Source organism: Miscanthus floridulus, chromosome 6, assembly GCF_019320115.1.
Source record: "Miscanthus floridulus cultivar M001 chromosome 6, ASM1932011v1, whole genome shotgun sequence".
Lineage (NCBI taxonomy): Eukaryota > Viridiplantae > Streptophyta > Magnoliopsida > Poales > Poaceae > Miscanthus > Miscanthus floridulus.
The window spans coordinates 93013419-93040799 of record NC_089585.1 but is presented as its reverse complement, the minus strand read 5'-3'; the positions used below and the strand labels follow the sequence as shown (position 1 = coordinate 93040799).

Here is a 27381-nt window from a genome sequence, read left to right as displayed (position 1 = left end):
ATAGGAGCAGTACCAGGCTCTAGCTCAATGGAGAACTCCACCTCTTTGTCTGGTGGTAATCTAGATAGATCTTCAGGAAAAACATCTAGGAACTCACATACTGCCGGAATAGAGGCAAGATCAGGAGAAGATTCAGCATGAGCAACAACAGGTAAGGGTGGATCTGAGGGTATCAGAAGAGACATTCTATCCTCAGAAGAAGGAAGTTGTAACTCCATAATTCTCTACTTCAAATCCAAAACTACCCTATATACACATAACCAGTTCATTCCTAGAATAGCATCAATGGCTTGCCTAGGCAGTATCATGAATTGGAGATGGTAAGTGTGAGTGGCTAATACTAAGCTCACTGTGTCTGTCTGAGTGTTAATGCACATCTGCACACCTAGAGTACTGATTCTATAGACAAACGGTATAGCCATAAGTGGTATATTGTGCCGGTGTGCAAAATCCATGCTCATGAATGAATGTGATGCACCAGAATCAAATAACAAATAAGCTGAATGGGAATCAATGGTGAACATACCAGCCATCACCGGTTCATTTTGCAATATCTGCTCAGCCTCCATGAAATTCACCTGTCCAGATCGGCTGACTGGCACTTTCTTCTTGATCACTGTTCGCTTGACTAGCCTAGAGTTAGTCGATGGCTAAGCAGACTAGGCCGATTGGTTTTGCGGACACTCTCGGGCATAGTGGCCATCCTTGCCACATTTGAAACAAGCACCCGACTTGTTTTCCTATCCTAGACGAGGTGGGACTTGCTATCCTTGGGGCTAATGATGTTGCACCTGGTGAGTAGGTGCACGGTACTGTGTGGAAGGAGCCTAAACAGTCTATTGAGGCTGTCGAAACGAATGCCCACCTAAAGATTGATAGGGCACCCGCCTGACAACCTATACTTTCTGAGTATGGGGGTGACTAGAAGACCTCGTAGCCACTCGCTTGTGCTTCGATTCTACCTAGGAATCCCACTACAAGCCCTCCATGGTGATGGCAGCATTCATCATCACCCAAAAGGTCTCATAGTTCCCAGTATAAAGCTCCTTCTGTAAGCTACAAGAGAGGCCACGATAGAAGCGGTCCCTCTTCTTCTTGTCTATATCCACATGAGTTCCAGCATACTGGGATAAGTGATTGAACTTATTGATGTAGTACATCATGAACATACTCCCTTGCCGCAGGTCTAGGAACTCAGTCAGCTTCCTGTTGAGAACACCAGCAGAAATATAAAATTCTCTAAATGCTGCGGTGAACTCCTGCTAGGTCACCCGGTGATCTAGCTACTGCATGGCATTGAAGGTATCCCACCATGCACTCGTGGACCCCTTGCGCTACAAAGCGCACTTTCTGCTCATCCGTTACAGTGAGCAACATAAACTTTTGCTCTAGAATGCGAAGCTAATGCTCCACATCTAGGGGCTCAGCCGATGGTGTGAACATGGGCGGGTACGTCTTGAGGAAATCCTGATAAGAGCAGGGTCCCTCAGGACCGTGGGCACCACCCCCGTTCCCACCATTGCCCTCATGTCCTCCACGGGCGAAGCCACCAATAGCATGTGCCAGCAGCTTCATGGGACGGGCTAACTCGCGGCGAGCAGCCATCATTTCTGCCATCATCTCCACGTGAGTCATCGGAGGTGGCGGTGGTAGAGGAGGAGCCAGAAGTGGAGCCTCATGGCTCTCCCCATTGCTGTGCTCATTGGCCCAACCACTTTCACCTTAGCCTTCGCCAAGACCGTGGCCCACCTCGGCACTGGTGCTCCCATGACCGAACCTCAGGTTCATCTATAACAGATAGGAACCAACCACTTAGGACAACCTTCTAGATCAGAAGTAAGGGATTAGATAAATAACAAGATATTTATTAAAGCATTCTTTTTGTTATCCTATCAATTTATTAATCCAAATTATACGTGTAGGGGGATTTTAGTTTAAGCAAGATTCTACTATCATGATGCATGTATCGGCTTGTACACTCACTCAAGCCATAATATAGCAGGATTCACAAAATTTCAGCCCATCGCACACTCACTTTCTGTATGCTAAGCGATTTCTTACGCAACGTAAGTCGGTGTACCTACAGAAAACTCATTAGATAAAACTAGTGTTGCTATCCTAGATAGACCATATTGCTAGGGCTTATACTTATTTACATAATTTTAGCACATCCTACTTTTCGTAAAACTTTTGTTGGTCAAATTTTAAGTTTTAGAAAAGAGTGATGAAACTTGTAAACTCATTATTGGCTCTGGTACCAACTATGGCAGAACCGCCCGAAATAACACACTTATGGAGGCGCTCGTCTTCCATCAGACACTAAGCACCCTGAAAGCATGCTACAATGAGCGGTTCCCTCAGGCACACCCCAAGGGAGAGCCCGAAAGATCCACATTTTTCCCAATGATCCAATAATGAGAACGAGTTACAATACTTAATCCATTTCATACATCCACAGTTCTTAGAAATTCATTATTACATTGCCAAATTCAGAGTGCGGAATATTAAACAGTGGAATGATAATAAACATCTATCGATAATGAACAAGGATCCATCTATGCCCACCAGAAGAATCCTTCACACAATGGCAACGTCTCAAGCAGTACCTGTAATAGGGGTAAATAAACCCTGAGTACACAATGTCCTCGCAAGACTTATCCGACTAGTGGGAATAATTTCCCAGCTCTAAGGGATATGCAAAGCTTTGTGGTTTGCTGGTTTTCTTTTTCAGAAAGCAATACTAATAGTGAGTCCTTATTTATGTCATTATTAGTAGCCATGATTAATTTATTATCTAGCCATTCTATGTAAGCACTTGTTCTACTTTCAAGCAATAGTTGAGCAATCAGTTCCATTTCTTCACCACTCATCTTTCAGTTCTTACTATGGTGCTAGAGTTTAGATAAGTCGGACCGACATGGTGGCAATTCGCGAATCAATATGCCTAGCTGGGTACCCCAAAAACACACGCCCCGCTTATACCCCAGGCACAAGCAGGACCAACCCATCACCCTCCTATCATGGGGTCTAGGTCCTGTCCAAACTTGGACTCCAAGCCCTCGCTCCTAAGTCCTAGACTTAGTGCGGTGCTTAGACCTCCACCATCCCTGCCTCTAATCAGTCGGTCTGGAAAGAGCCAGAACCCACGACAAGAGACCAACAAGTCTTCCCTACGCCCATACCCAAGTATGTACTCGGGATAATAAATCCGTGACTTGCCTAGCGTCCAATGCAACGGTCGGTCCTTAACTGACATAGACAGGGAAAAAGTGTAACCAAGCTATGCCCTATTGGCCTCAGGACACAACCTCTTAGCTGGCATCAGGTGGTTACGCTGGCCAGACCAACCCTTCCTCACCCTATCTATGGAGCCGATACCTGCCTAGGCATGAACGCGAAGCACTAGGCGAAGGAAGCATGAGCTGGGGCGCCACAGTAAGGTCAGACCATGGTGGCGGAGCTCCTACACTAAAAACCGTGATGTTCCGGTGAGTTACAACAACATCGGGGTAAATAGGGTAGCTAGTGAGCTCCACGCACTCACCACAGAAGCAATCGAGGTGGTGGTTCGACCGGAGGCGGCCCAAGCCAAGCTAGCCACGTGCACACAGACGGTGCGATGGTGCATGGCGGTGGCAAGGCTGCGTTAGGGGAGGCTCAACGGTGGTAGCGACTTGGCAAGGGTGCGCAAGGTGATGAGCAGGTGGAGGTGAAGTTAGCGGTGCAACGAATTGAACGTGAGCAGCTCTAGAAAGGGGGCTTGCCGTCGACGCATACCGACACGGTCTTATTGACCTAGCGGAAAGGAAGCTCCAAATTTGAGTGTGGCACGGCGAGGCTCACTACAAGCTAGGGTCAGGTGGTTGGCTGACTACACGACGGAGCCGCGGGCAAGGTTAATTGGACTGAGGTGCCTCCATTGACCCAAATTGAGAGGAGCGGGTCCAGCGACCATGGCGACAGAGGAACAGGGGATGGGCGGCATGGCTTGGCCCATCGCTGCCGTGGCATGACACGACTGTCAATCGGTGTAGAATCACGCATGGGCTACAGGGTGATGGGGAAACAGCCAGCATGCTCAGGACAGTGGGCCGCACGGCCATAAATTGCAAACCGACGGCGGTGGCTCGGCCCTGCACGCCATAGAGGCATGGCGCCTAGGGTTGAAAATGGTCGGGAATGATCGGGAAAACACCGTAACCATTCGCACTCCTGCATTATATGACCGGGAACGGTAGCGGGAATGAGAAAGTTGGACGGGAAAACGAATTCGATATTACGGGATATCGGGAACGGAATACTTCGATCGGGAACATGTCGATTACGATCGGGAATCGATAACACAAAAATAGGAACATCGATATACATGTAGCCACTTAAAACAGTTAGCTCGACGCAATAATTGCAACCATGCATATACGGATGAAAGCAACACAGAATGACAGCAACATATCCACACCATAGCTTGAGTGCTTGATAGAATGACAGGTTGACAGCAACATAGAACAAAAAAAGAAGAAGAGATGTCTACTAAATACACATAGGCTTCTGCCAAGAGAAGTGGAAATGCAGAGATTATCACATCAGCACAACTGACCTCGCCGGATGCATGATCTTGAGCGCGCTCACGTCCTTGGTAACAGACTTCAGGAGCACCTCTAACGTCCTCACCCAAGAGAGTAGCTTTAGCCTGAAGCTGCAACAAATAGAAAATAGACAGCGCATAAGCCCAACGACCCGGCATCATTTCGCCATCTCCAAATCAATCCTAGCCGAGCCTTGAACTCACCTATGGATCTGGCTCTTCATCGACCCCTCTGGTGTGCTCCCGAACCTGATCCACGCCCTGTTCATCTACAAATCCAAACCAATCCATCAGAAAACCCAAATGCGGGCGACACCATGGGTACCCGCACGAGCGTGGCCATGGGGTGGGAGGCGGGCACCTTGTCACCGTGCGGCCCCCAAAGGAGATGCTACGCTAGAGATCCCTCAGAGTCGACGACGACAGAAGGGCGCCATCGGCAGCGGACGCTACGGTGGAGGCACGCGGGAGGGCGAAGCACCAGGCGCGGCCCTTGACAGGGAAGACGACGATGTGGGCCTGCATCGCGTGGCACAGCGCGGCGAGGTGGGAGTGGGAGTGGGAGCAACCAAGCAAGGGCAGGGGGCATGGTGTGGGAGGCGGCGGCGTGGGGGAGGCCTTAAAAATAGGAATTTCCCACGGGAGTTTTCCTGTACAAATATGGGATCCACTAATTCGGTCGGGAAAACACTCTAACCGATTTTGATCCCGAATTCACCGTATTTTTCCGGATTTCTTCCTGAATCCGTTTTTTCCTGAGAAAATGATATCCGGTCAGGAATTCCGGTATTCGGTGCCGGTCGGTACGGGAATTTCCCATTCCCGCTTTCATCCATAATGGCGCCGGTCAGCGCAGCGTCGCATCGAAGTGGATGTGATGGCAATGCAGGCAGGACAAGCCCACGCATGTGCAGTCATGAAGGGTCAGCAGCAGCAGTGGTCGGGCGAGTGGCGGTTGGAGCGCTGCGCGACCGGAGACGCGGCTCGGCGTGACGGCGAGCAGAGTGGCTCTAGCGGACGCGACGGCGGGCAACAGCGACACCGCGCGACAGCAGCCCAGGCTAGCCAAGCCATAGGCCAGCCATGTCTAGACCAAAGATGGCCACGAGCGCTTAGTCTTGCACAGGCGAGCATGAGGAGGCAGCGCGGCTCAGGCAGACGCGACGGCGGGCGATAGAACGGCCAGGCTCGCTGGGTCCTAGCGTGCGCGTGTGCACACGAGTCGCGTGCCAGGGCACGGCAACGACGGTGGGGGCCTGGGTGGCGGTGCGTGTGGGCATGTGCATGTTCGCTTGCGGCGACGCTGGGCAAGTCACGGTGACCTCAGCCAGACATTGCACCTGTTCGGCAACGTGTCATGCACGCTTTTTAAAGCTGCACAAATATCCAAATCGATGATCCAGTTGCTAAACCACCTATTTTACGCTTGAGATGGTATATCAAGCTACTAAAACAAGCCCTAAGACCATACCACTACCGAACCCGATTCGCCTATAAAAATTCTCAAACTTAGCCTTGTCACACCATTTTCTAACTTAAGAAATTTGGTTAAGTCTCGCTCGGATTTGCGTCGACTTCGATTTCCAAGCTACCAACCATGCTAGCTAGCGAATCTGGTTCTCGATCGCAAGTATTTCATCGTCACCTACGAAGTTCGTACTACCAACTTTATTAAAGTTTCATCTATGCGTTCTATAGAATTTTCATTCAGTAAAATTCGTTTAGAACTCTAAGTGATATAACGCGACATGAAATATAACATTCGTTTCGTGTTTCCGATGAACGTTTCGAGTCACAGGAATTGATTTATACACTATCACATAAACATGATACACATGAAGTTTTTGAGCAAAAGATTGTATAGTGTAACACCGAGGGTGTTACAAGCTCCCTCCCTCGGATCGCCATGGACACGCCTACGGGCATCGAGGGTGTCACGCGCGTCACGGTTGTGGCCGAGACGCTGATGTACCGGGACTACGGTGCATAGCCTGTCGCCTTATGGCGCTAGGTGGACTGACGCGTCCTTGTCGGGTCGCTTCGAGGGCGTGCGTTGGCTGGCGTCGAGCTCGTGTCTCTGAGGGTGTGCTGCCACACGCTCGAGTAGAGTGCGAATCTCGTGATGGGCCCGATGATTTTCGGGCGTCGCAGGTCCTGGAAACCCCTAGAGCAAGGCGGCAGCAGCAGCGATGTTCTGGCTGGCCCGGGCGAAGTGTGGGAGCGCTTCATCATGCTCGATGATCCTTCGGTTCATGTCGCGGGCCATGGCACGCGCGGCCACCATGTTCGTGGCGCTCGAGCTCCACATGTTCCTGCTCGAGCTGGAGTCGCGCTTCCTCGAGCTCTTGGTGCCGGGCCTTCAGCTGCTCCACCCACAGGCATGGTGGGGCCCCTACATCCCTCTCGACTTCATCATCGAGGTCGTTCATTGGGGTAGCCTCTTCCTCGTGGATGCTTCCGACATGTCCCTCGAGGGTATCTACCATGAAACACTCACGAGAGAGGCAACGGCTCCCCCTGTTAGAGTTAGAGGAGGAGGGTGACTCCATTTCTCTCGCGAGGAGGTCATGAAAATATTCTACGACATATTCGGTCACCCCCATGGACCCATCATTCACGGGGGACGGAGGCATGCGTTGGGCCGCAAGGTGGCCATCGGTCTCTGTGCCGTTGCGGAGACCGAACAGGAGCGCTGTCAGGGCGCTCCAGATGAGGTATTCCTGAGAGAGCGGCTCTCCTTTGGCAAGCTATGCCAGGACATTAGCAAACGAGAAGGTGAGGTGGCGTAGGTCCTCCTGGGACGGTCGAGGTCCCAAGAAGGCGCCGAGCTGGCGCTCTAACCTCTCATAATCAAAGTCGAGGAGCTGGTCACTTCTAGGGCGCGGGCCTCCGGTGCATGTAGCTGCAGCTCCTCAAGCGCCTCGGCGATCGTGTCGAGGCCAGCGGAGTGGAGAGGTCGGACGGTGGTGGGAGCCATCGCCAACTCTCCCTCCATCGTGATGATGAAGTCTAGATCCTCGAAGCGCACGTGTGTGCCTAGGACCCAGCTGAGGTTGTGACTAGCCATCTAAGGCCTGGTGTGGACATTCTGCCCCTACCTAGCGCGCCAACTGTCAATGTTTTGAGTTGCCACCAACTAGTAAATTTCTAATATTACGCGTTTAGCTCGTATGGTATGCTAAGAGGACATGAGGTTTATACTGATTCGGGTAAAATGTCCCTACGTCTAGTTCATTGCTGCTGCTCGTGTTACTAGCACTGAAAGTTCATAGTAGGGGTTATAAATGGTCGAGAAAGGGATGGATCCCAAGTCTCTGGTGAGAGGAGCGAACGGGTGCCGAGAGCTCGGTCGCTTCCCGACTGTGTGCTTGTGTGTTCTGATCATTCTGGGGTTTGATGGGTTCGAGTCCCCTTCATGGGACATCCTGCTTTCTCTTTTATAGGCCAAGGGAAAGCACGGGTTACAGTGGAGAAAAAGGAGAAGAATGAAAAGGAGAAGTCCCACAGGATCGCCGGGTCCGTCTTTTCCTTCACGCGGGTCCCGCCGACCCTATAGACGTCAACAGGGACAGCTCCACGTCACGGCCCTGTCCGTCACTGGCGCCATGCGCAGGCATCGTCTCCCAGTCGTGGCGCTCCACTCTGTCTTGGCGGACATCATGGTGAACTGACGCGCCAGTCAGTGCTCGTACGAGGGTTAGGCAGAACAGCAACGGTACGCTCAACGTTGTTCCTGATGTGAATCCCCAAGTATGGCCTGTCATGACCATGGGTTATATCGAGGCGTGCCGATCACCTCCCTGTTGTCAGAGCTTTGTCCCAGGCCCATTCGCTTGGACCTGGAGTGGTTGGCAGCGGTATGGGTCTCCGTCAGGTGAGACGGATCCCCCGGCCTTGTGGTCGATCGAGGCGGAGTCCCCCTTAGATGCCAGGCGAGGCGGAGCGCAAACCCAGGGGTCGAGTGAGGCGAAGCCCGCCCCTAGAGGTCGGGCGAGGCGGAGCCTGCCTTCAGAGGCCGGGCGAGGCGGAGCCAGCACTCAGAGGTCGGGTGAGGCGGAGCCTGCGGCCTCGGTGTCGGGCGAGGCGGAGCCCGCCCTCAGAGGTCGGGCGAGGCGGAACGCAAACCCAAGGGTTAGGTGAGGTGGAGCCAACCCTCAGAGGTCAGGCGATGCAGAGTCCACGGCCTTGGTGTCGGGCGAGGCAGAGCCAGCCCTGAGAGGTCGGGCGAGGCGGAGCCAGCCCTCAGACGTCGGGCGAGGCGGAGCCCGCGGCCTCGGTGCCGGGCGAGGCGGAGCCCGTCCCCTGAAGTCGAGCGATGCGTAGCCCATCCTCAGAGGCTGGGCGAGGTGGAGCCAGCCCTCAGAGGTCGGGCGAGGCGGAGCCCGCCCCTAGAGACCGGGCGAGGCAGAGCTTGCGCACCTAGGGGTCGGTTGGAGCTGTAGTTGCGCCCTTGACTGCTCGGATGAATCAATGTTGATGGTTATTAGCTCCTCCTCTTCGGGTATCCTAGTATTGGTCCCCGACACCATGCCATCCTCGAATGCAAATATTTCCTTTGATCCAGTTTATATAGCATTTAGCGTGCGTCAGTAGTCAAATTTTATAGTCTTTAACCAATAATTCTGCAAAGAACTTTTAACTGTTGTAATAAAACTTGATACTGTTAGATTTGTAGTCAAATGTACAATCCAATAGAAGCATTTATCTTTGGCAATAAGCGGTGGGGAGTCATGGACTGAGAAACATATCAGCTCAATATACTTCACGGCAGAAACTTTCATGCTTCAGCAGCCTTCTCTGAAGGACTGTCTTCACCCTTTTGCCCCATCTTCGCCTTCTTGGCTTCGTAGTCTTTCACGGCAGCTTTAATCGCATCCTCGGCAAGCATGCTGCAATGGAGCTTTACTGGTGGAAGGGACAAGTGCTTCGCAATCTCACTGGAAAACAGAGTAACAAACTCAGTTACAGTGGTGTTTGCTAAGGGATTCTGACAGTGCCCAGAAAAATCTCACCAAACAAGCCCTAACAGCTGCGAGGGTGCTAAAGTAAATGAAGGGATTCATCTTTTTTAAAAAGGAAAGCAGAGAATAAGACCACAAGTCACATCTTTCCTCTATAGTATAATAAGCACATGTACCATTTCCAATTACAGAAAGTCAAACATCAGAGAAGCAAATAATGTTGCTGAATAAAAAGTATAGAACTAACACATCAGATAATCTGCCACCACTCCAAAGAACAAGGGAGAAAATTATAATGATTACCCCTGACAGCTGAAGAAAGATCATTTTATAGCAACTTACAGAACTCATCTAAACCGAATGTGACATTAAAAATACTAATCATGCTTAACCATGTACTGTTATATAATAATAATAAAATATAATCGAAGTATCAAATGGCCATGTTTAGAGAGAGATGCGCATATAACAACCAGTAGTGAAGTCTTCTCAGATACAAACCCCCAACATTCTCACAATGGTATTCACATTATAGAGAGCAGAACGACGTTGTAAAGGAACCCAAAAGCAGCAAGTGTGTGAGTTTGTTAAAGATGTAACATAGACAACAATTCATTTTTTATGAAATACAATATTAGCATGTTCAGATGATTAATAAAGTGGATAATATTAAGCAAGCCGAAAATATTGGAAGATGATGGATAACTTACGTGTTCTTGATTGTCAAAACTTCATCCATTGGTTTTCCCTTCACCCATTCAGTAGCTGCAAGGAGAAAGATAATATAATCAACGTTAAACATTCAGCAGCTGTAAGAAAATATAATCACAACAGATAAGGTATCATAAAATTTAGAGAAAACTACGAGCAGACAATTAAGCACTCAAAGAAACAGTACTTAGGGCATTCTGTTTTATTAGGGATAAAGAGCTTCATGGGATCACGAATCAGGAATGGTTCTGGCTTACAAGGTACAAGCAACCAGAGGGTCCACTCTTTTATGCAAGACCAGATGATACTTAGCACTCATTTAATATAAAAGTAATAAAATATTCTATAACAAACAAATTTAGGGGAAAACCTCACATCCCACATTTGAGATTATATTCCAGTCATTTAGGACTAATATAAATAAATTTAAGTTTCAACTGGCAAATTTGTTACCATGGTTGTTGGCTTACAAGTAACACAGTACAACAGAATGTCCACATTTTGTGATTCATAGCATTTTCATGCATAACAATGCAGTAGGTTAGGTATTATATGCATCACATTATCAAACCAATGACTTGAAAGTTGCCCCAATCATTCTGTTGACTATTTCATTATTTGCAGAAGTATCATCCTAGACATATTTCCGTAAGCAATCTCCCATTATTAAGTAAGTAAGAACATCAAAACTAAAGCACAATGTCCATCATCTCTGAACCAATTTAGTTCAACAACTAAAAATTATAAAAACTACAAGTATCTGAATCTACCAACAGAAATAAGAAAAATTCTAACTACCATGTTATCATTTTTATTAATATTAAGATGTAACTCTAGACCCTTCAGGGTCATTCTCCTTAAGCTGCACAATTACAATCCAAAAAAACATGGAAGAACAAGCATCATGACATAACACTCGGCATACGCTTATTAGATCTAAAATAGCAAAATTGATATAAAAATTTCAGTTCGGGATTAACCATAGAATGAGTATGCAACTGCAACTCATACGAAACTACATTGCCATACAACTTATCTGTAGCTAAAATGGTCACATCACACATGTCTAAAATTCAACACAATTAGCCAATTAGGTCCAAAGCACCAAAAATAAAATGGTCACATCACACGTCTAAAATTCAACACAACTAGCCAATTAGGTCCAAAGCACCAAAAATAGGCAAATTGAAACGAGGGCTTCAATGATCCTACAGCAATACAGATGAAAAATTAGCCATACAGTTGAAACCATCAAATCAAACTGATCATTTATAGCAAATTGTACCTCACATAGTCCCCGATAAAACGGCACATATAAGAAACACATTACTAACCTAGCTGCAATTCATCTTTCTCTGCTATGACCATCGACAATCGGAATAAAGGCATCGGGATAACTAGATAGCCAATTAGTGATGTAACTCAATTCACAGAAAAAGGAGGATTGAGCCTACACGCTACACCCGAACCACCTAGGGGAAATTGACGGGAACTCCAGACGTGGCGCTAGGGCTGAGGGGCCTCACTGACGGACAAGGACGCGATGGCGGAGCGGCAGCCACATGTCTCATTTCACAACTCCTCGCCCCATCGCCTCAAAAGTCATAGGGGTTCGCACCAAAGTAATTTTAAAAGTGTCGAGGGGCTCATTTCGTAACTCCTCGCCCCATCGCCTCAAAAGTTACCGGGGTTGGTGCCAAAGCAATTTAAAAGCGCCGAGGGGCACATTTTGCAACTCCTCACCCCCTCGACACAAAAAGTACGAGGGTCGGAGACAAAGTAATCTAAAAGCGCCGAGGGTCTATCTTCGCCGCTTCTCGCCCATTCCCCCCATAAAAGACAATTGGAAAAGACACTAAAGCAATCATACCAGCATCAAAGCACCAAATCCCATCAGGGCACCCTCTCCAATAATTCCTTCATTCACTCTCATTTTTGCCACCCATTTCGCTATCGAAAGTTCAATGACTCATTGTTCAAGACTTTGGTCGAGTTATGGCGAGGGGCTTCGACACCAACTTTGACATCATTGACAACGCTTTCATCAACATTTTGATGGGAGGCTTTGCCATTGACTTCAACTTCATCAACAATGTGTTCATCAGCATCTCTGGAAGGGGCTCCAACTTCGACATCATTGGCTACAAGTACGTCAACATTTCAGCAAGGGGACTTGCCATCAGCTTGGGCCTAATCGACACTGCCTTCACCGTTTTAGAGTAGGGGGTCGCCATCGCCACTTTTAACTTCACCTTCGCCAACATTTTGGAGCGGAGGGATCAACGTCAGCATCTTTTGATTCACCTTCGTCGTCAATTTGGAGCAGAGGGATCGCCATCAACATTTTTGGCTTTGCTTTGCCGTCAATTGGGGTGCATGGATCTCCATCTATGACATATTTGACATCAACCATGCCTCCATTGTTTACTTCAAGCATGTGAAAGAATTTCTCACAAGCGTCGGCTAATGGGGGGTGGCGAGAAACGCATTGGATAAACAATCCACTTGAATAAGAAAGCTTGAAGACATGTCATGATTATCTACGACTACTGCACCTGCGAGTGAAAGCTTGAAGACGTGTCATGATTATCTGTGACTACTTCGCCTACGTCAACTACCTCACCTACTTCGACTATGGCAATGTCTTCGACGAAGGCTCAATTATGAAAAGAAGGTATCGAGAGCTCAAGGTCATACGAAGGAGCAAGATACCAAAGACATGGTCATGGAGGTTCAAGAAAAGGTTGCCACTGAAAATTAGCTGAAGATAAAAAAAATCATCCCCACCTATCTCTGTATAGACGAGAGTCTTGTGATGAGTCTGAGTTGTAATTGGGCCACACTTAGTTGTATCTAGCTATTGGGTTTTATGCTTCTGAGCAAAACCAAGTAGTTGAGGGGCTATTGTTGGGTGTGTGTTGTATGTTAGGGACCCTATGTTTAGGGCCCAATTACATAGTTTAGTGGCTACGTGGGATAATATTTATGGCCCATTCGTGGCCCCTAAAGGCTTTTTTTGTAAATACAAGACCCACTAGGAGAAATAATGAAAACCACCCCTCTCACCTCTCCTATAAAAGGGGAGAAGGAGAAGGTGGAAAAGCACTTTAGCCCTTCACTTATTCGGCTCTCTCTTTATTTCTCTTCATTCCCACCTCACATGTTCGGTGATACACCAACACTATTCCTGTTTGCTATCTACCTTTTGCTTCACCTTTGCTATCGCATTGTTTATGTTCCGATCTGCGATAATTCATCGACCAACTAGTGTTCAAAGACTACGGTGTAGAAACATTTTGCTTACATTAGAGAATTTCTAAATTATTGCACCATCAAATTTTTGCATAAACTGCAATACTACAAAAACTCCTGAATCATACCTACAATTTATGAAAGATTTGTGAAGGTTTGTGGGAACATAACTTGTTTACAAAATAGTTTCTTTATAAATTGAATGAAAAAATAGGATGTCTTATAATAAAACAACATTATTGTATGATTGAAAATTGTAATTGTTTTTATAATAAGCATATCAAATGAGTATAGTATAATCACCTGAAATTACACTTTGGAACCTTTGAAGCCTCTCGCTTGTATCCACATCGAGTGTTCCAGGCTGCCATTGTGGGTTTGGGATATATATATAGCTGGCTACGAAATAACTTATTTTGTAGCCACTTTGAGTTACGATAATTACTATGTTAATTTACGAGATTATAGTAATCCCTTACTAAATGGTTTACTATAACGTTATGATAAATATCCCTATGTGTTATAGGAACCCAACTATCGTAAATACAATTAGTATATAAAATTATCGTAAATGAAGGTGGCTACAGAATAACTTATTTTGTAGCTGGCTACTGAATATACTCTCCCGGGAGAGGCTATTCAGTAGCCGTCTACAAAATAAGTTATTCTGTAGCCACCTCCATTTACTATAATTTTATATACTAGTTTACCATAATGTCAATACATATTTACGATAGTTGGGTTACTATAACACATGGGGATATTTACCATAACGTTATATTAAACCACTTAGTAAGGAGTTACTATAATCTCATAAATTAACATAGTAATTATCATAACACATGGGGTTATTTATCATAACTTATTCTGTAGCCAGCTACAGGATAGTATATATATATATATATATATATATATGGTCTCGATGCACCGGACCCAAACTGTTGAATTTAGACACACCAATATTGATTCAAGTGATTCGTTCCATGATAAGAAAAATAATGACTTAGGGATTGAAGAAGTGACTCAAAATTTATATTTAAAAAGAGAATTTGAAGATATATAAAAGGAAAAAAACTCGCTCGATGAGTGAGCGGTCAGATTGCATCTCTTTGGGATGAATGGCTGGATTTCGCTCAGCCTAGCAAATGCAAATCCCGCGGACACAAAACTCAAGATCCTCTAACATAGTTGGAATTACGTCAGAGGGACGTCGAACGCCGTGCGCCGTTGATGGTCCATCCGACGGCATGCCTTGCCAATTGCCATCCAACAGAGGGAAGGAGCACACGGACGCAGCCCAAAGGGCGACCATGGCCGTCGGCCGCTCATTGCCGCTCGTCTCCTTTCCCAGCGCAAATGGAGCAGGTCTCTGAAGAAGTCTTCGCCGCCGCCGCTCTTCACCTGCCCCGTTCTCGCCCCCGCGTCCTACCCACGCAGGAGCTCCGCTGCCCCAGCGTGGAGTTTGAGAGCTCACCACAGGCAGCACCAACTCCAGCATCCATGGCGCCACTGCACATGTCATTCGTGGAGGACGACGAGCTGCTGATGGAGGAATGAAACCTCATCAGTCTGCCTTTTTTATGGTTCTGGAGGATGGCGACGGAAATAGATAAGCAGAAATTCAGAGTACAGAAATGTCGTGACTGGTTGTTGAATTTAAATAGTAAATTGATGTTAATTGATATTCTCAATACTGAATCTGATGGTTGAATATATTTCACTTTGTTTGACAAAGCTGCCGGCCAACGCTTCTGTCAAGGTCTTGTGGACTGAATGTGATCTAAATGTTTGTTTCAGAGTAACTGAAGGTTGTTACTGAATTGAGATCGTGGTCTTGTGGACTGAATGTGATCTGAATGTTTGTTTCAGACTAACCGAAGGTTGTTACTGAATTGAGATAGTGGATGTAGACAATGTATTGTTAATTTGTTGTGTCAATTTGAATATGTTAAGATTGTAAAACAAAATCAATTTCATGTGAAAATTCAGAAGTGCTATCCTTTTGCACTTCAGCTACTGCATATTGCCAGCATACGTACACAGGATAAGTGGCATGCTACCAGAATGCTCATATGTAAAATAGCAAAAGAAACTTAAATTGAACTAGAGTATTCTGCATGATTTTCATCTCTCCATGTCTGTGTTTAAATAAAAACAGAATTCTCCATGCTGAACCTTGAACACAGTACACAGAATTGCATACAGTCCTTCGCCGTGCCTAGGATTGCCCAAAAACAAAAGTACCTTACCAGAACGTCAACCTCTAAAAATAGTTCAGCATCAAGAATGTCATCCGTAATTGATCTCTGCAGCCCTCATCCCCCGTGGCCCGTCAATGCATGAACCATGAAACCGCCGTCGCTGACGCAAAGATCGACCTTGATACGAGGACAGCTGCGCTGCACGCGGGAGACAGCGCTGGCACGAGCTAAGGATAGGACGGCGGAGGCGGGCGGTGGAGGAGAGCACTTTCCCGGTGACCTGCTTGCCTGCTCCAGTGCCGAGGGAGGCCGCGAGCAGCAGCAGCAGCCGCCGGCCGGCGGCCATCTTCGCGGGCACTGCAACGGCAGCGAGTGCCTGGAACACTCCGTTCCTTTGCAGAGGATGAGGGCGATGGAGGAGAGAACTTGCCTAGGGACCTGCTTGCCTACTCCAGCGCCGGGGAAGGCCGCGAGCAGGGAGCAACAGCAGCTAGCCGACGGCCATCTTCATGGGCGCGGCGGCGGCGGTGAGTACCTGGGTCCAGTTTAGTTGCAAAAAAGTTTTACAAAATTTTTCAAAATTCTTCGTCACATCGAATCTTTGACGCATGTATGAAATATTAAATATAAATAAAAAATAAAATTAATTATACAGTTTAGACGAAATCCACGAGACGAATCTTTTAAGCTTAATTAGACTATAATTGGACACTAATTGTGAAATAACAACGAAAACTGCTACAGTGCTATTTTGCCAAAATTTTTGGCATCTAAACAAGCCCCTGGACGACTTCCGTGCTTATTTCTGCTGCGCCGTCGGATGCCCAACGAACGTCATTGGCCGTAGGTACGTCCCTCTGCTGTAGTTCGGAAGAGGATCTCGTTCCTTCCGAAACGGGCGATTTGGATAGGAAAGATGGCAACGGCCCTCGATACCTGATACCTGAGTATTTGATCTATTAGGGAATGGAGATGGAATCATATCTTTATCTGCGGGTATTTAAATGGGCAAGAATCCATCCCGACAGATATAACGGGTACGAGAACGTTCCGTGTTTACCCGTCTCCGTTACCCGTTGGGGAACCCAACTATTTGAGCTGTCATGCGAGTATTAGGCCCAAAGAAGCTCAACATAGGTATTTTGGCTCAAACCTGAACAATCATATATATAGATTGTGTGTTCTAAGAACCCTAGTTTAATTTTTCCTCACCATCTCCGCCAGCAGCACAAGCACGCCTGCCTCACGAGCGCTCGTGCCCCCCACTTCCTCAGTTTGGTCTCTCTACCACCTTTGCTCGTCTTCCTCGCAACATCGCTCCTCCTCGACATCTTCGAGACTCCGACACTTATACCCGGGTGAAGAAGAAACGTCTCCGATTGCAAAGCTGCGACCCCAAGTGTCCTTATTTATCGGGTATGTAGTACCCATCGGGTATCTGTTACCCGACCGATGTCCGATGGGTACGGGGATGGACAAAAATCTATACTCAAAACAGTTAACGGGAACGAAGACAGGATGAATTCTCTGTAACGAAAAAAAAGAACGTTCCGGCTATACCGACGGGTAAATCCCGTTGCCATCCTTAGATAGGACTCGAAACATCGATTTGCAAATATGGGACTCTTGAAACATGGTTGTTTGCACACCCACGTTCATAAACGAGTCTTTTACTTGTATGCCATTAAAAAAGATGGTCTAATCGTCTATGTCCCTAAAAAGTTCGATCTATCGTCAGTGTCCAAGCTCAAAAAACTTTTCTCTCTCACGCCATTCTGACACTAACGGTGTGAAATATGGGTGGCAAAGGACTTGAATGCCCCTGGAACTTTTGTTTCTCATGTGCCACTGCTTGCTGGGCAGATGTCTTGTCATCTAATCCTCTTCAGTTTCTCTCTAATTCTCACCAAACTGAACAAGGCCTCGTTGAGATAGCGGGGCATGAGTTGTGAGTGTTTGACAAATACATGCATTATCTTCTGGGTGATGAGGAACTGCGAGGTTTCCTCAGTAGCATATTCTAGCTCAAATCAGAATATGCTATAGCTACAATCATCAGTGAATTGATTCGGAAAATAAAGTAAATTGACAATCACAATCACATTTGATCAATTCTACTGATCCAATCCAATTTTACTGCCATACTACAGATGCAATATTTAATCTCTTACTATCAAATATCTATATCATTTCGCAGTTCATCTGCCACACTAGCACACCTTGATCAATTCAATTGCATTCTCCGTTTGCGGAGCTGCTCTTGTCCAAATCTCTCAAGAACTCGGCGAATGCCACTTCAGAAGACCCGCCTTCCTTAGTAGCCCCCAACGCCTTCTCTCTCGCCACCCCGAGCCTCTCCCGAAGAATCCTCCCTTCCTCGGCCTCCATCACCAGTCTCACCTTCGCTTCCACCTCCTCCGCCTTGACGAACTCTTCGAATCTCCCCAGCGCCACCGCGATCTTCATCTCCTCCACCATGAACACCTTGTTCAGCCCCTGCTCCGCGTACAGCGGCCAGCATATCATGGGCAGCCCCGACACGATGGCCTCGAGTGCCGAGTTCCACCCGCAATGCGTCACGAATGCGCCGACAGCCTCGTGCCGCACCACCTGCGCCTGTGGCACCCAGTTCTTCACCACCATGCCTCTGTCTCTGTTCCTGTCAAGAACCCTGCGGGAAGCAGCCGCCCCAAGTCCGGGTCCGGTTCGGGAGACTGGCCCTGTTCTTCCGGCGGGCTCCTCACGACCCACAAGAACCGGTGGCCGGAGCTCTCCAATCCGCGGGCGATCTCCTGCAACTGCGCGGCGGAGAAGGCGCCCTTGCTGCCGAAGCAGAGGAACACCACGCTCCGCTTCGGCTGCGCGTCCAGCCACGCCAGGCACTCGTGCCTCTCGCCGCTCTCCCCCGTCGTGCTGCCGTCGTTGACCAGAGGCCCGATGCAGAAGACTCTCGGCGTCGGCCGGCCGGGCACACAGACGCCGTCGCCGAGCGCTCTCAGGGCCCTGGGCTCCAGCCAGTCGAAGCTGTTGACCAGCACGCCCCTCCCCTCCGGGATGCGCTTCCACTGGTACATCCGGACCTTGGCCGCGTCGCTCTCCCTGTCCCGCACCGTCCACGGCATGTCCAGCACCTGGATCGGCGGCATGCCGGAGCAGCGCACCAGCGCCTCGCCCATGTCCCTGAACGACGACGGCAGGGTCGGGTAGAGGTACGGCAGGTTGAGGAACACGGCGAGGTCGCCCTCCGCGGAGGCGAAGAAGAAGTAGGCCGGCACGCCGAGCTCCGCCGCGACGTCGAGCGCGTCGACGCAGAACATGTCGAGGAGGAGCGCGTCGGCGCCGCCGGCCAGGGACAGCAGGAGGTCCCGGAGCGCGGGGTTGGCGAGCTGGAGCGTGTCCTGGTCGCGCTTCACCGGGTGCGCGCCGACGTCCGGGCTGGCCGGCGCCGGCAGGAGGCGGAACGCGATGGCCGGGTTGGCCGCCGCGAGGCGCGCCACCGCGGCGGCCGACACGGCGTCGGTGTCGGGCGGGTTGATCAGGTGGCCGACGCCCAGCGAAGGGTAGAGCACGAACGTCCTCTTCTTCCCCGTCATGGTGCTGGATCGGTGGCGTAGCTCGAGCTTCAATTCGTTCGCCGGACCCGGACTGGCAGGGACCCTCTTCGGTGTCGTGGTCCTCGCGTGCTTTCTCGTGGGCTGCTACCTGCTGGCAGGGACCCTCTTCGGGAACATGGCGGAAGCAGGTACCTCCTCCGTCTCTGCGCAATTTCTTTCTTGCACGCGGTGATCGGAAGCAGCAAACGTTGCCGCCCAGCAGGCAGTGAGAAACAAAACTTCCAGGGGCATTAAGTTCTTTGCCACCCATATTTTACATCGTTAGTAATAGAATGGTGTGAGAGAAAAGTTTTTCGAGCTTGGACACTGACGATAAATCGATTTTTTTTAAGGACATAGACGATTATACATCTTTTTTTAATCGCATACAAGTTCGCATACAAGGAAAAGACTCTTCGTAAACAGCCCCTCCCGTCTTATCCCAAACACAACGCTCTGCTCCCCCATCCGAAGCAGAGCAGCGAGCATGTCGCCGGTCACCGCGCTCCTGGCGGGCACGGCCGTGCCGCCGGCCCCGTACCCGTCCCCGGCGCTGGCGAGGCAGCACGCCCGCCACTACTCCATCGGCTTCCCCTCGCTCCCCGGCGCCGGCGGGCGCGCGGCGCTGGCGGTGGAGTGCTCGTCGCGGCCGCAGAAGAAGGGGACCAAGCACCACATGAAGACGCGGCCCAAGAAGACGCAGCCGTGGGACATCAAGCGCCGCCCCACGCAGTACCCGCCGCTGCCGCCGCTCCCGCCCGACTGGACGCTCGTCGCGTCCGGCGCTACGGTCGACGTGGAGGAGGCCACCGCCGCAACCCCCGTCCTCGAGGTGGTCGCGGCCGTCGCCGCACCCGCCGCCGCCGACTGAGGCCGCCGCGGCATGTCGCTGAAGTTGTTCCCTGCTTGAGCTCTCCGCGTATGCTGTTTCCTTTTTGAGATTTATTATAATGGCTGCCCTGATTTTGTGATTATAAATTTGGAATCTTTTATTTATGCTAGTCCAATGGCTGTCACTGCGTCCAATTCAGTCCGTTGCTTGATGATTTCTTGGTTGCTTGCTGTGTGCAACGCTGATTCAGCTAGTCCATGCCGCCAGTGGCAGTGTAGACTGTAGAGTTGTTAGCTACTCCATGTCCATAGGCTGCTCGCTGGTTCAATTACATATATGGCGTTGCTCTGTTAAGTTATGATGGGGAATGGATTGCCCAAATATAAATTTCAGAAAAAAGAACAAACAGCCCAACAGGACATCTCCCAGGAGTTAATGAACTTGTATCTTGTTTGACCTTAGGGGCTCTCTGTTTGATTTTTGGGCAGTTGCCTGACATTGGGGGAGATTCAGTAAACAGTAAACTCATCATAGATGGCAATGGCACCAACAGCCATTGAACACAAGCACATTATAGTAATTTTAGGAAGTAGTTTGGTTCCCATAGGACTCGGGGTAGTTTCTGACCTAATTGTTTGTATTGGTGCCTTAATTCAAGTGCTGTGGAAAGGGGCGATTTGTAAAAATGAGACTCGAAACATCGTTCGTTTGCAGATTTAACATTGGACCTACATTCATAGACACAAATGGACCCACTTGACTTCCCCACGGAGGCAAATTCTGAAGGACCCGGCCCTTCCTTCATCCTGTACGACATGGCCTTCCCGTGATGTGGCGAGTTTCCGGCAAGGGTTAGACAACGACCATCAGCAGCGTGCGAAGTCTTGAGACGGTGGTGGTTTTCTCCATCGGCCTCTCCTCACCGGCGGCGACGGCAATGGCAGTAGTAGCTGATTTTGTGAGAGAGAAATACTGTAGCGGCTGAAAGATGCACTGTAGCACGTGAGGGGAACAAGCCGAACCAGCCGGCTGGTCTGAAACTTTCAGACCAGCCGAACGCGCCCGGGGATAGAAACGGCGGCCTTGGAGGATGATTGATGATATATATTAAGAAACTCGGCAAGGTTGACTTGTCAAGTAATTTTCTGATGGTTTTCTTTTATTTTTCTTTCACGTGTGAACGCTGTCGCCGCCGGCTTCATCCCCATCCATCTCCGGTGGGTTTCTTCCTCTTTTAGCTTCCTTGCTCGTCGTGATTCTCTGCTTTGCCCACTCCATCCCCGGTCTTCACATCGCTGCTGTGCTTCATTGGCCGGTGCGTTCTGGGTGCCACCAAGCGAGGACGTTTCCGAGTACGTGGCCTCCATGAAGCGCAGCATCGTTAGCCAAGCCATGCCAACAGCTAGCACAGGTCACCAGCCGCTTTCTTTCTAGAGAAATCGAGAGTGCTGGAGGAGAGAGGAGGCTATGAACGACAGACTTTGCTGATTTCTTGTGGGCTGTTGCGATGGCCAGTTTATTAGAGTTAGCCGTTACACCGTTTTGCGACCAGACCAGGGTTGTTTTATTATTCACAAGTGTAGGGATTGGTTGCATGCATGTGTACTTCATGAATCTCGCACGTTTATTCATTTGATTGATTTGAAGTAAATTTTGTATTCTTACGTCTATAAATAGTTCTGTATACATTGGTCCTCTACTCCTCCACGAGTTCTTCACCTCGACCTTACTTCTGACTGTCTCAGTACGTATATACGCGCAACGTCTGCTGCTCACGTACACAGCAACGGCATACATATTGAACTGGCTTGCTCACCTGTTGGCTATTGCCCCATCTGGACTTCAGCTCGACGATGAGCGGCTGCTCCTACAGTCCTACGCCGTGAGGTTGCCACCGCGCACGCGTCACGTACGCTGGGGCGGAGGCCACCTGAATATCACTGTCGCCGGCAGCTCTCCCCCCTGCGCTTCAGACCTACACACGATGCAGGGTACTGTATTGTTCACAATTGATAACCAAGGAAGTACGTGGTGCGTGCATGCGTACCCGGCGGGTCGGTCTAGGTTGCTGCACCCGCCGGCGCCGTTGAGGGCGCCAGGGCACGCCGTGTCGCCGCGAAGTACTTCCACGAGCTATTCGTCAACCTATATTGCTGTCCCCTGGTCTGCCAAGGCCAGTAAAACATTCTTTCTCGGAAGAAAAAAGTATCCAGTAGTAGTGACATGGTATCACAAACATCGTCATGCGGTGCAACGCGGGTAGGACGTATTATGCGACCAAACCGGTGGATCGGGCATGTCTATCCTCATCGCGATATGCATTTCCCATCTCAGTATTCCTAAAATCCCAGCCGCAAGCAACGTTAAGATTACACCAATCACCATAGTCCATAGGCATTCCGTACCATAAACAAAATATGCCAATATTTAAAAATAGCCTTTGTGCAACGGCGACCTTAATTCCATTACGTATGTTGACAGATAACACTTCCAGAAAAGCTCTTGTACATGCGCACATAGGTGTACTTTCTTCTAATTCTATAAGATGGCAGCAAATTTATTTGAAATTGGTCGTCACCATCCTTAAAAGAGTTAAGGCACAAGCCGCACTACCAGAGTTGTGAACATTACACACAATCCCTCGCCTCACAAACAGAAGCATTTATCTTTGGCAGTAAGCGGTGGGGAGTCATGGACTGAGAAACATATCAGCTCAATATACTTCACGGCAGAAACTTTCATGCTTCAGCAGCCTTCTCTGAAGGACTGTCTTCACCCTTTTGCCCCATCTTCGCCTTCTTGGCTTCGTAGTCTTTCACGGCAGCTTTAATCGCATCCTCGGCAAGCATGCTGCAATGGAGCTTTACTGGTGGAAGGGACAAGTGCTTCGCAATCTCACTGGAAAACAGAGTAACAAACTCAGTTACAGTGGTGTTTGCTAAGGGATTCTGACAGTGCCCAGAAAAATCTCAACAAACAAGCCCTAACAGCTGCGAGGGTGCTAAAGTAAATGAAGGGATTCATCTTTTTTAAAAAGGAAAGCAGAGAATAAGACTGCAAGTCACATCTTTCCTCTACAGTATAATAAGCACATGTACCATTTCGAATTACAGAAAGTCAAACATCAGAGGAGCAAATAATGTTGCTGAATAAAAAGTACAGAACTAACACATCAGATAATCTGCCACCACTCCAAAGAACAAGGGAGAAAATTATAATGATTACCCCTGACAGCTGAAGAAAGATCATTTTATAGCACCTTACAGAACTCATCTAAACCGAATGTGACATTAAAAATACTAATCATGCTTAACCATGTACTGTTATATAATAATAATAAAATATAATCGAAGTATCAAATGGCCATGCTCAGAGAGAGATGAGCATATAACAACCAGTAGTGAAGGAATTCATCTTTTTCTAAAGAAAGAAGAGAATAAGAGCATAAGTCACATCCTCTAATGGAATAAGCACATGTACCATTTCTGATTACTGAAAGTCAAACAACATCAGAGGAGCAATAATGTCGCCGAATAGGAACTGTACAAACTAACACATCAGATAATCTGCCAGCCACTCCCAGGAACAAGGGAGAAAATTAAAATGATTACTCCTGACAGCTTAAGAAAGATCATTTCATTGCCACTCAAAGAACCCATCAAAACGGAATGTGACATCATTAAGAAATCCTAATCATGCTTAACCAGGTACTTGGTTATATAATAAAAAATAAAATCAAAGTATCGAATGGTCATCAAAGAGAGATAAGCATATAACAACCAGTGAAGTCTTCTCAGATACAAACTCCCAACATTCTCACACTGGTATTCACATATAAAGAACAGAACGATGTTGCGAACCCAAAAGCAGCATGTGGGTTGAGTTTGTTAAAGATGCAAACATAGACAACAATTCATATTTACAAAATACAATATTAGCATGTTCAGATGATTAATAAAGTGGATAATATTAAGCAAGCCGAAAATATTGAAGATAATAGATAACTTACGTGTTCTTGATTGTCAAAACTTCATCCATTGGTTTTCCCTTCACCCATTCAGTAGCTGCAAGGAGAAAGACAATATAATCAACGTTACACATTCAGCAGCTTAGAGAAACAGCACTTAGAGCATTTTGTTTAATTAGGGATGAAGATCTTCGCGGGTTCGTTATCTAGGATCGATGTTACAGAGAGATGGAGACATTGATGCCGACGTTAGCAATAGAATCAAAGCAGGGTGGATCAAGTGGCGACAAGCTTCTGGCGTTCTTTGTGACAAGAGGGTACCACAAAAGCTAAAAGGCAAGTTTTATAGAACGGCGATTAGACCGGCTATGTTGTATGGAGCAGAATGTTGGCCTACAAAGATTCGTCATGTTCAACAACTGAGTGTTGCAGAAATGCATATGTTGCGATGGATTTGTGGTCACACAAGAATGGACCGAGTTAAGAACGATGATATACGTGACCGCCTAGGGGTAGCACTAATTGAAGAAAAGCTTGTCCAACATCGGTTGAGGTGGTTTGGCCATGTCCAAAGGAGACCATCTGAGGCACCAGTGCATTGTGGAGTCCTAAGCCAAGCTAATAATGTGAGAAGAGGTAGAGGTAAACCGAAATTGACATGGGGGGAGGCAATAAAAAGATATTTGAAAGCTTAGGATATACCTAGAGATCTATGTTTCAATAGGTGTGCTTGGAAAACAGCTATTGAAGTGCCTGAACCGTGACTAGGGGCTCTTGGTGGGTTTCAACTCTAGCCTACCCCAACTTGTTTGGGACTGACAGGCTTTGTTGTTGTTGTTGTTGTTGTTGAAGATCTTCGCGGAATCAGGAATGCTTCCGGCTTGTAAGATACAAGCAACCAGCGGGTCCACTCTTGTATGCAAGACAAGATGATACTTAGCGCTCATTTACTATAATAGTAATAAAATGATCTATAACACAGAAAATTTAGGGGAAAAAACTCACATTCCACATTCAAGATTATATTCCAGTCATTGAGGACTAAATAAATTGAGGTTCCAACTGGCAACTTGGTTCCCATGGTTGTTGGTTTACAAGTCACACAGTACAACAGAATGTCTCCATTTTGTGATTCATAGCATTTTCATGCATAACAATGCAGGAGGTTAGGTATTATATGCATCGTATTATCAAACCAATGACTTGAAAGTTGCCTCAATCATTCTGTTGACTATTTCATTATTTGCAGGAGTATCGTCCTAGACATTTCCATAAGTACTCTACCATTACTAAGTTAGTAAGAACATCAAAACTAAGGCACAATGTCCATTATCTCTGAACCAATTTGGTTCAGCTACTAAAACTATAAAAAAAACTACAAGCATCTGAATCTACTGATAGAAATAAGAACTTTTCTAACTACAAGGTTCTCATTTTTATTAATATTAACGTGCTGTTTGGTAGCATCTGAGGTAACGGAAACGAAAATGAAACAAAGTTATTTTCGTTACCAGCGGGAGACAAATTTGAACTACTTCCATTTACTTTTGCGGTACTATGCAAGGAACCAAACAACACGTAAGATGTAACTTCTAGACCTTTCAGGGTCATTCTCCTTAATAAAAAAAAAATAATAATAAAGAGCATAAGCTGGACAATTACTGTTAAGAGGTGTGTGATCACCGCATGAGACCGCATGAGACGCGGGCAGGAGAAGACCAGGCATGCGGTGGAGCACCCTCACCACGGGAGACTGGGCAAAGGAAGACCGTGCATGGCCTAAATTTAGGAGAAGACCAGGCATGCGGTGGAGCGCCCTCACTGCACGAGACTGGGCAAGGGAAGACCGTGCATTGTCTAAATTTATAAGACCAGGCATGCGGTAGAGCGCCCTCACTACGCGAGACTAGGCAAGGGAAGACCATGCATGCGGTTGCAAGAATTGGAAGGAAAAGCCTTCTCTCTTGCTTGGCCGTGGGCAAGGCCCAGTTACAATCCAGAAAAACAAGGAAGAACCAGCATCACAACACAAAACTCAGCATACACATTTTATTTAACTCTAAAACAGGAAAACTGATATAAAAAAATTAGTTCAGGATTAACCATACGATAAGTATGAAACTGCAACTCATATGAAACTTCTTTGTCATACAACTTATATGTAGCTAAAATGGTCGCATCACACATGTCTAACATTCAACACAACTTGCCAATTAGGTCCAAAGCACCAAAAATAAAATGGCTGCATCACACATGTCTAAAATTCAACAAAACTAGCCAATTAGGTCCAAAGCACCAAAAATAGGCAAACTGAAACGAGGGTGTCAATGATTCTACAGCAATACAGATGAAAATTAGCAGTACAGTTGAAACCATCAAATCAAACTGATCACTTATAGCAAATTGTACCTCACAGTCCCCGATAAAAATGGCACATATAAGAAACACAATACTAAGCTAGCAGCAATTCATCTTTCTCTGCATATGACCTTCACAATCGGAATAAAGGCATCGGGATAACTAGATAACGAATTAGTGATGTTACTCAATTCACAAGCTCCAATTCATCTTTCTCTGCAAAAGACCTCCACAGTCGAAATAAAGGCATCGGGATAACTAGATAACCAATTAGTGATGTTACTCAATTCACAGGACAAAAAAAGGAAGATTGAGCCGACACTACAAGCTAGGGCTGAGGGGAAATCGACGGGAACTCCAGACGTGGCGCTAGGGCTGAGGGGCCTCACCTACGGACGAGGACGCGATGGCGGAGCCGCAGCCAAAGGTCTTGAAGCAGGCGTCGACGATCTTGCCGGACCCCTCGTCGACGCGGATCTGCAGCTTCATGACGTCCCCGCAGGCCGGCGCGCCGACCAGCCCAGTGCCGACGTTGGGGTCCTCCTTGTCAAAGGAACCGACGTTCCGCGGGTTGTTGTAGTGGTCCACCACCCGCTCGTGGTACGCCCTCACCCTCGCCGCCGCCGCGGCCGGGCCCGCCTCGCCGGCGGCGCCGGTGCCCAGGCCGAGCCGCCGGAGCCCCGGGGCGAGGAGCCGCCTGCCTCCTGCGCGCAGCATCTCCCACAAACCTGGAGTCGCCTCCGGATTCTTCTGATCTTTTCGGCTTCCGGATTGGAGCGAGTTCTTTTCTTTTTCTCTGCGTTGGCTCAGTATTGTGGCCGTGGTTCTATTTGTTCTGCGGCGGTGAGGAGGAGACGGGGATCCTGTGCAGCAGGGCTATCGCAGGGTATGGCCGAGATGTGTACGTGGCGCGGTATTTGT

At 47.9% G+C, this 27381-nt stretch overlaps 2 protein-coding genes, 1 long non-coding RNA gene and 1 pseudogene across 4 annotated transcripts; 1 reads left to right on the top strand and 3 right to left on the bottom strand.

Moving 5' to 3' along the window:
* Positions 1-9281: 9281 nt before the first annotated feature.
* Positions 9282-16249, bottom strand: LOC136456326 (uncharacterized). 2 transcript variants are annotated; one of them, XR_010759412.1, is made up of 3 exons: positions 16141-16249; positions 10257-10311; positions 9282-9522 (listed from the first exon to the last, which is right to left on the bottom strand). It is a non-coding gene; the product is annotated as an uncharacterized lncRNA (long non-coding RNA). The 2 variants fall into 2 exon arrangements; XR_010759413.1 differs by lacking the exon at positions 16141-16249 and adding an exon at positions 15759-16107.
* Positions 16250-17808: 1559 nt separating this feature from the next.
* LOC136456321 (anthocyanidin 5,3-O-glucosyltransferase-like) lies at positions 17809-19603 on the bottom strand (annotated as a pseudogene).
* A 99-nt stretch (positions 19604-19702) lies between these two features.
* Positions 19703-20329, top strand: LOC136456325 (large ribosomal subunit protein cL38-like). The gene has a single exon (XM_066456147.1). The coding sequence runs from the start codon at positions 19791-19793 to the stop codon at positions 20172-20174; it is 384 nt and encodes a 127-aa protein (XP_066312244.1). The 5' UTR covers positions 19703-19790; the 3' UTR covers positions 20175-20329.
* A 2175-nt stretch (positions 20330-22504) lies between these two features.
* Positions 22505-27308, bottom strand: LOC136456324 (iron-sulfur cluster assembly protein 1-like). Its single transcript, XM_066456146.1, has 3 exons — positions 26850-27308; positions 24145-24199; positions 22505-23033 (listed from the first exon to the last, which is right to left on the bottom strand). Exons 1-3 carry the CDS (start codon positions 27175-27177, stop codon positions 22874-22876), a joined length of 543 nt encoding a protein of 180 aa, XP_066312243.1. The 5' UTR covers positions 27178-27308; the 3' UTR covers positions 22505-22873.
* Positions 27309-27381: the final 73 nt, after the last annotated feature.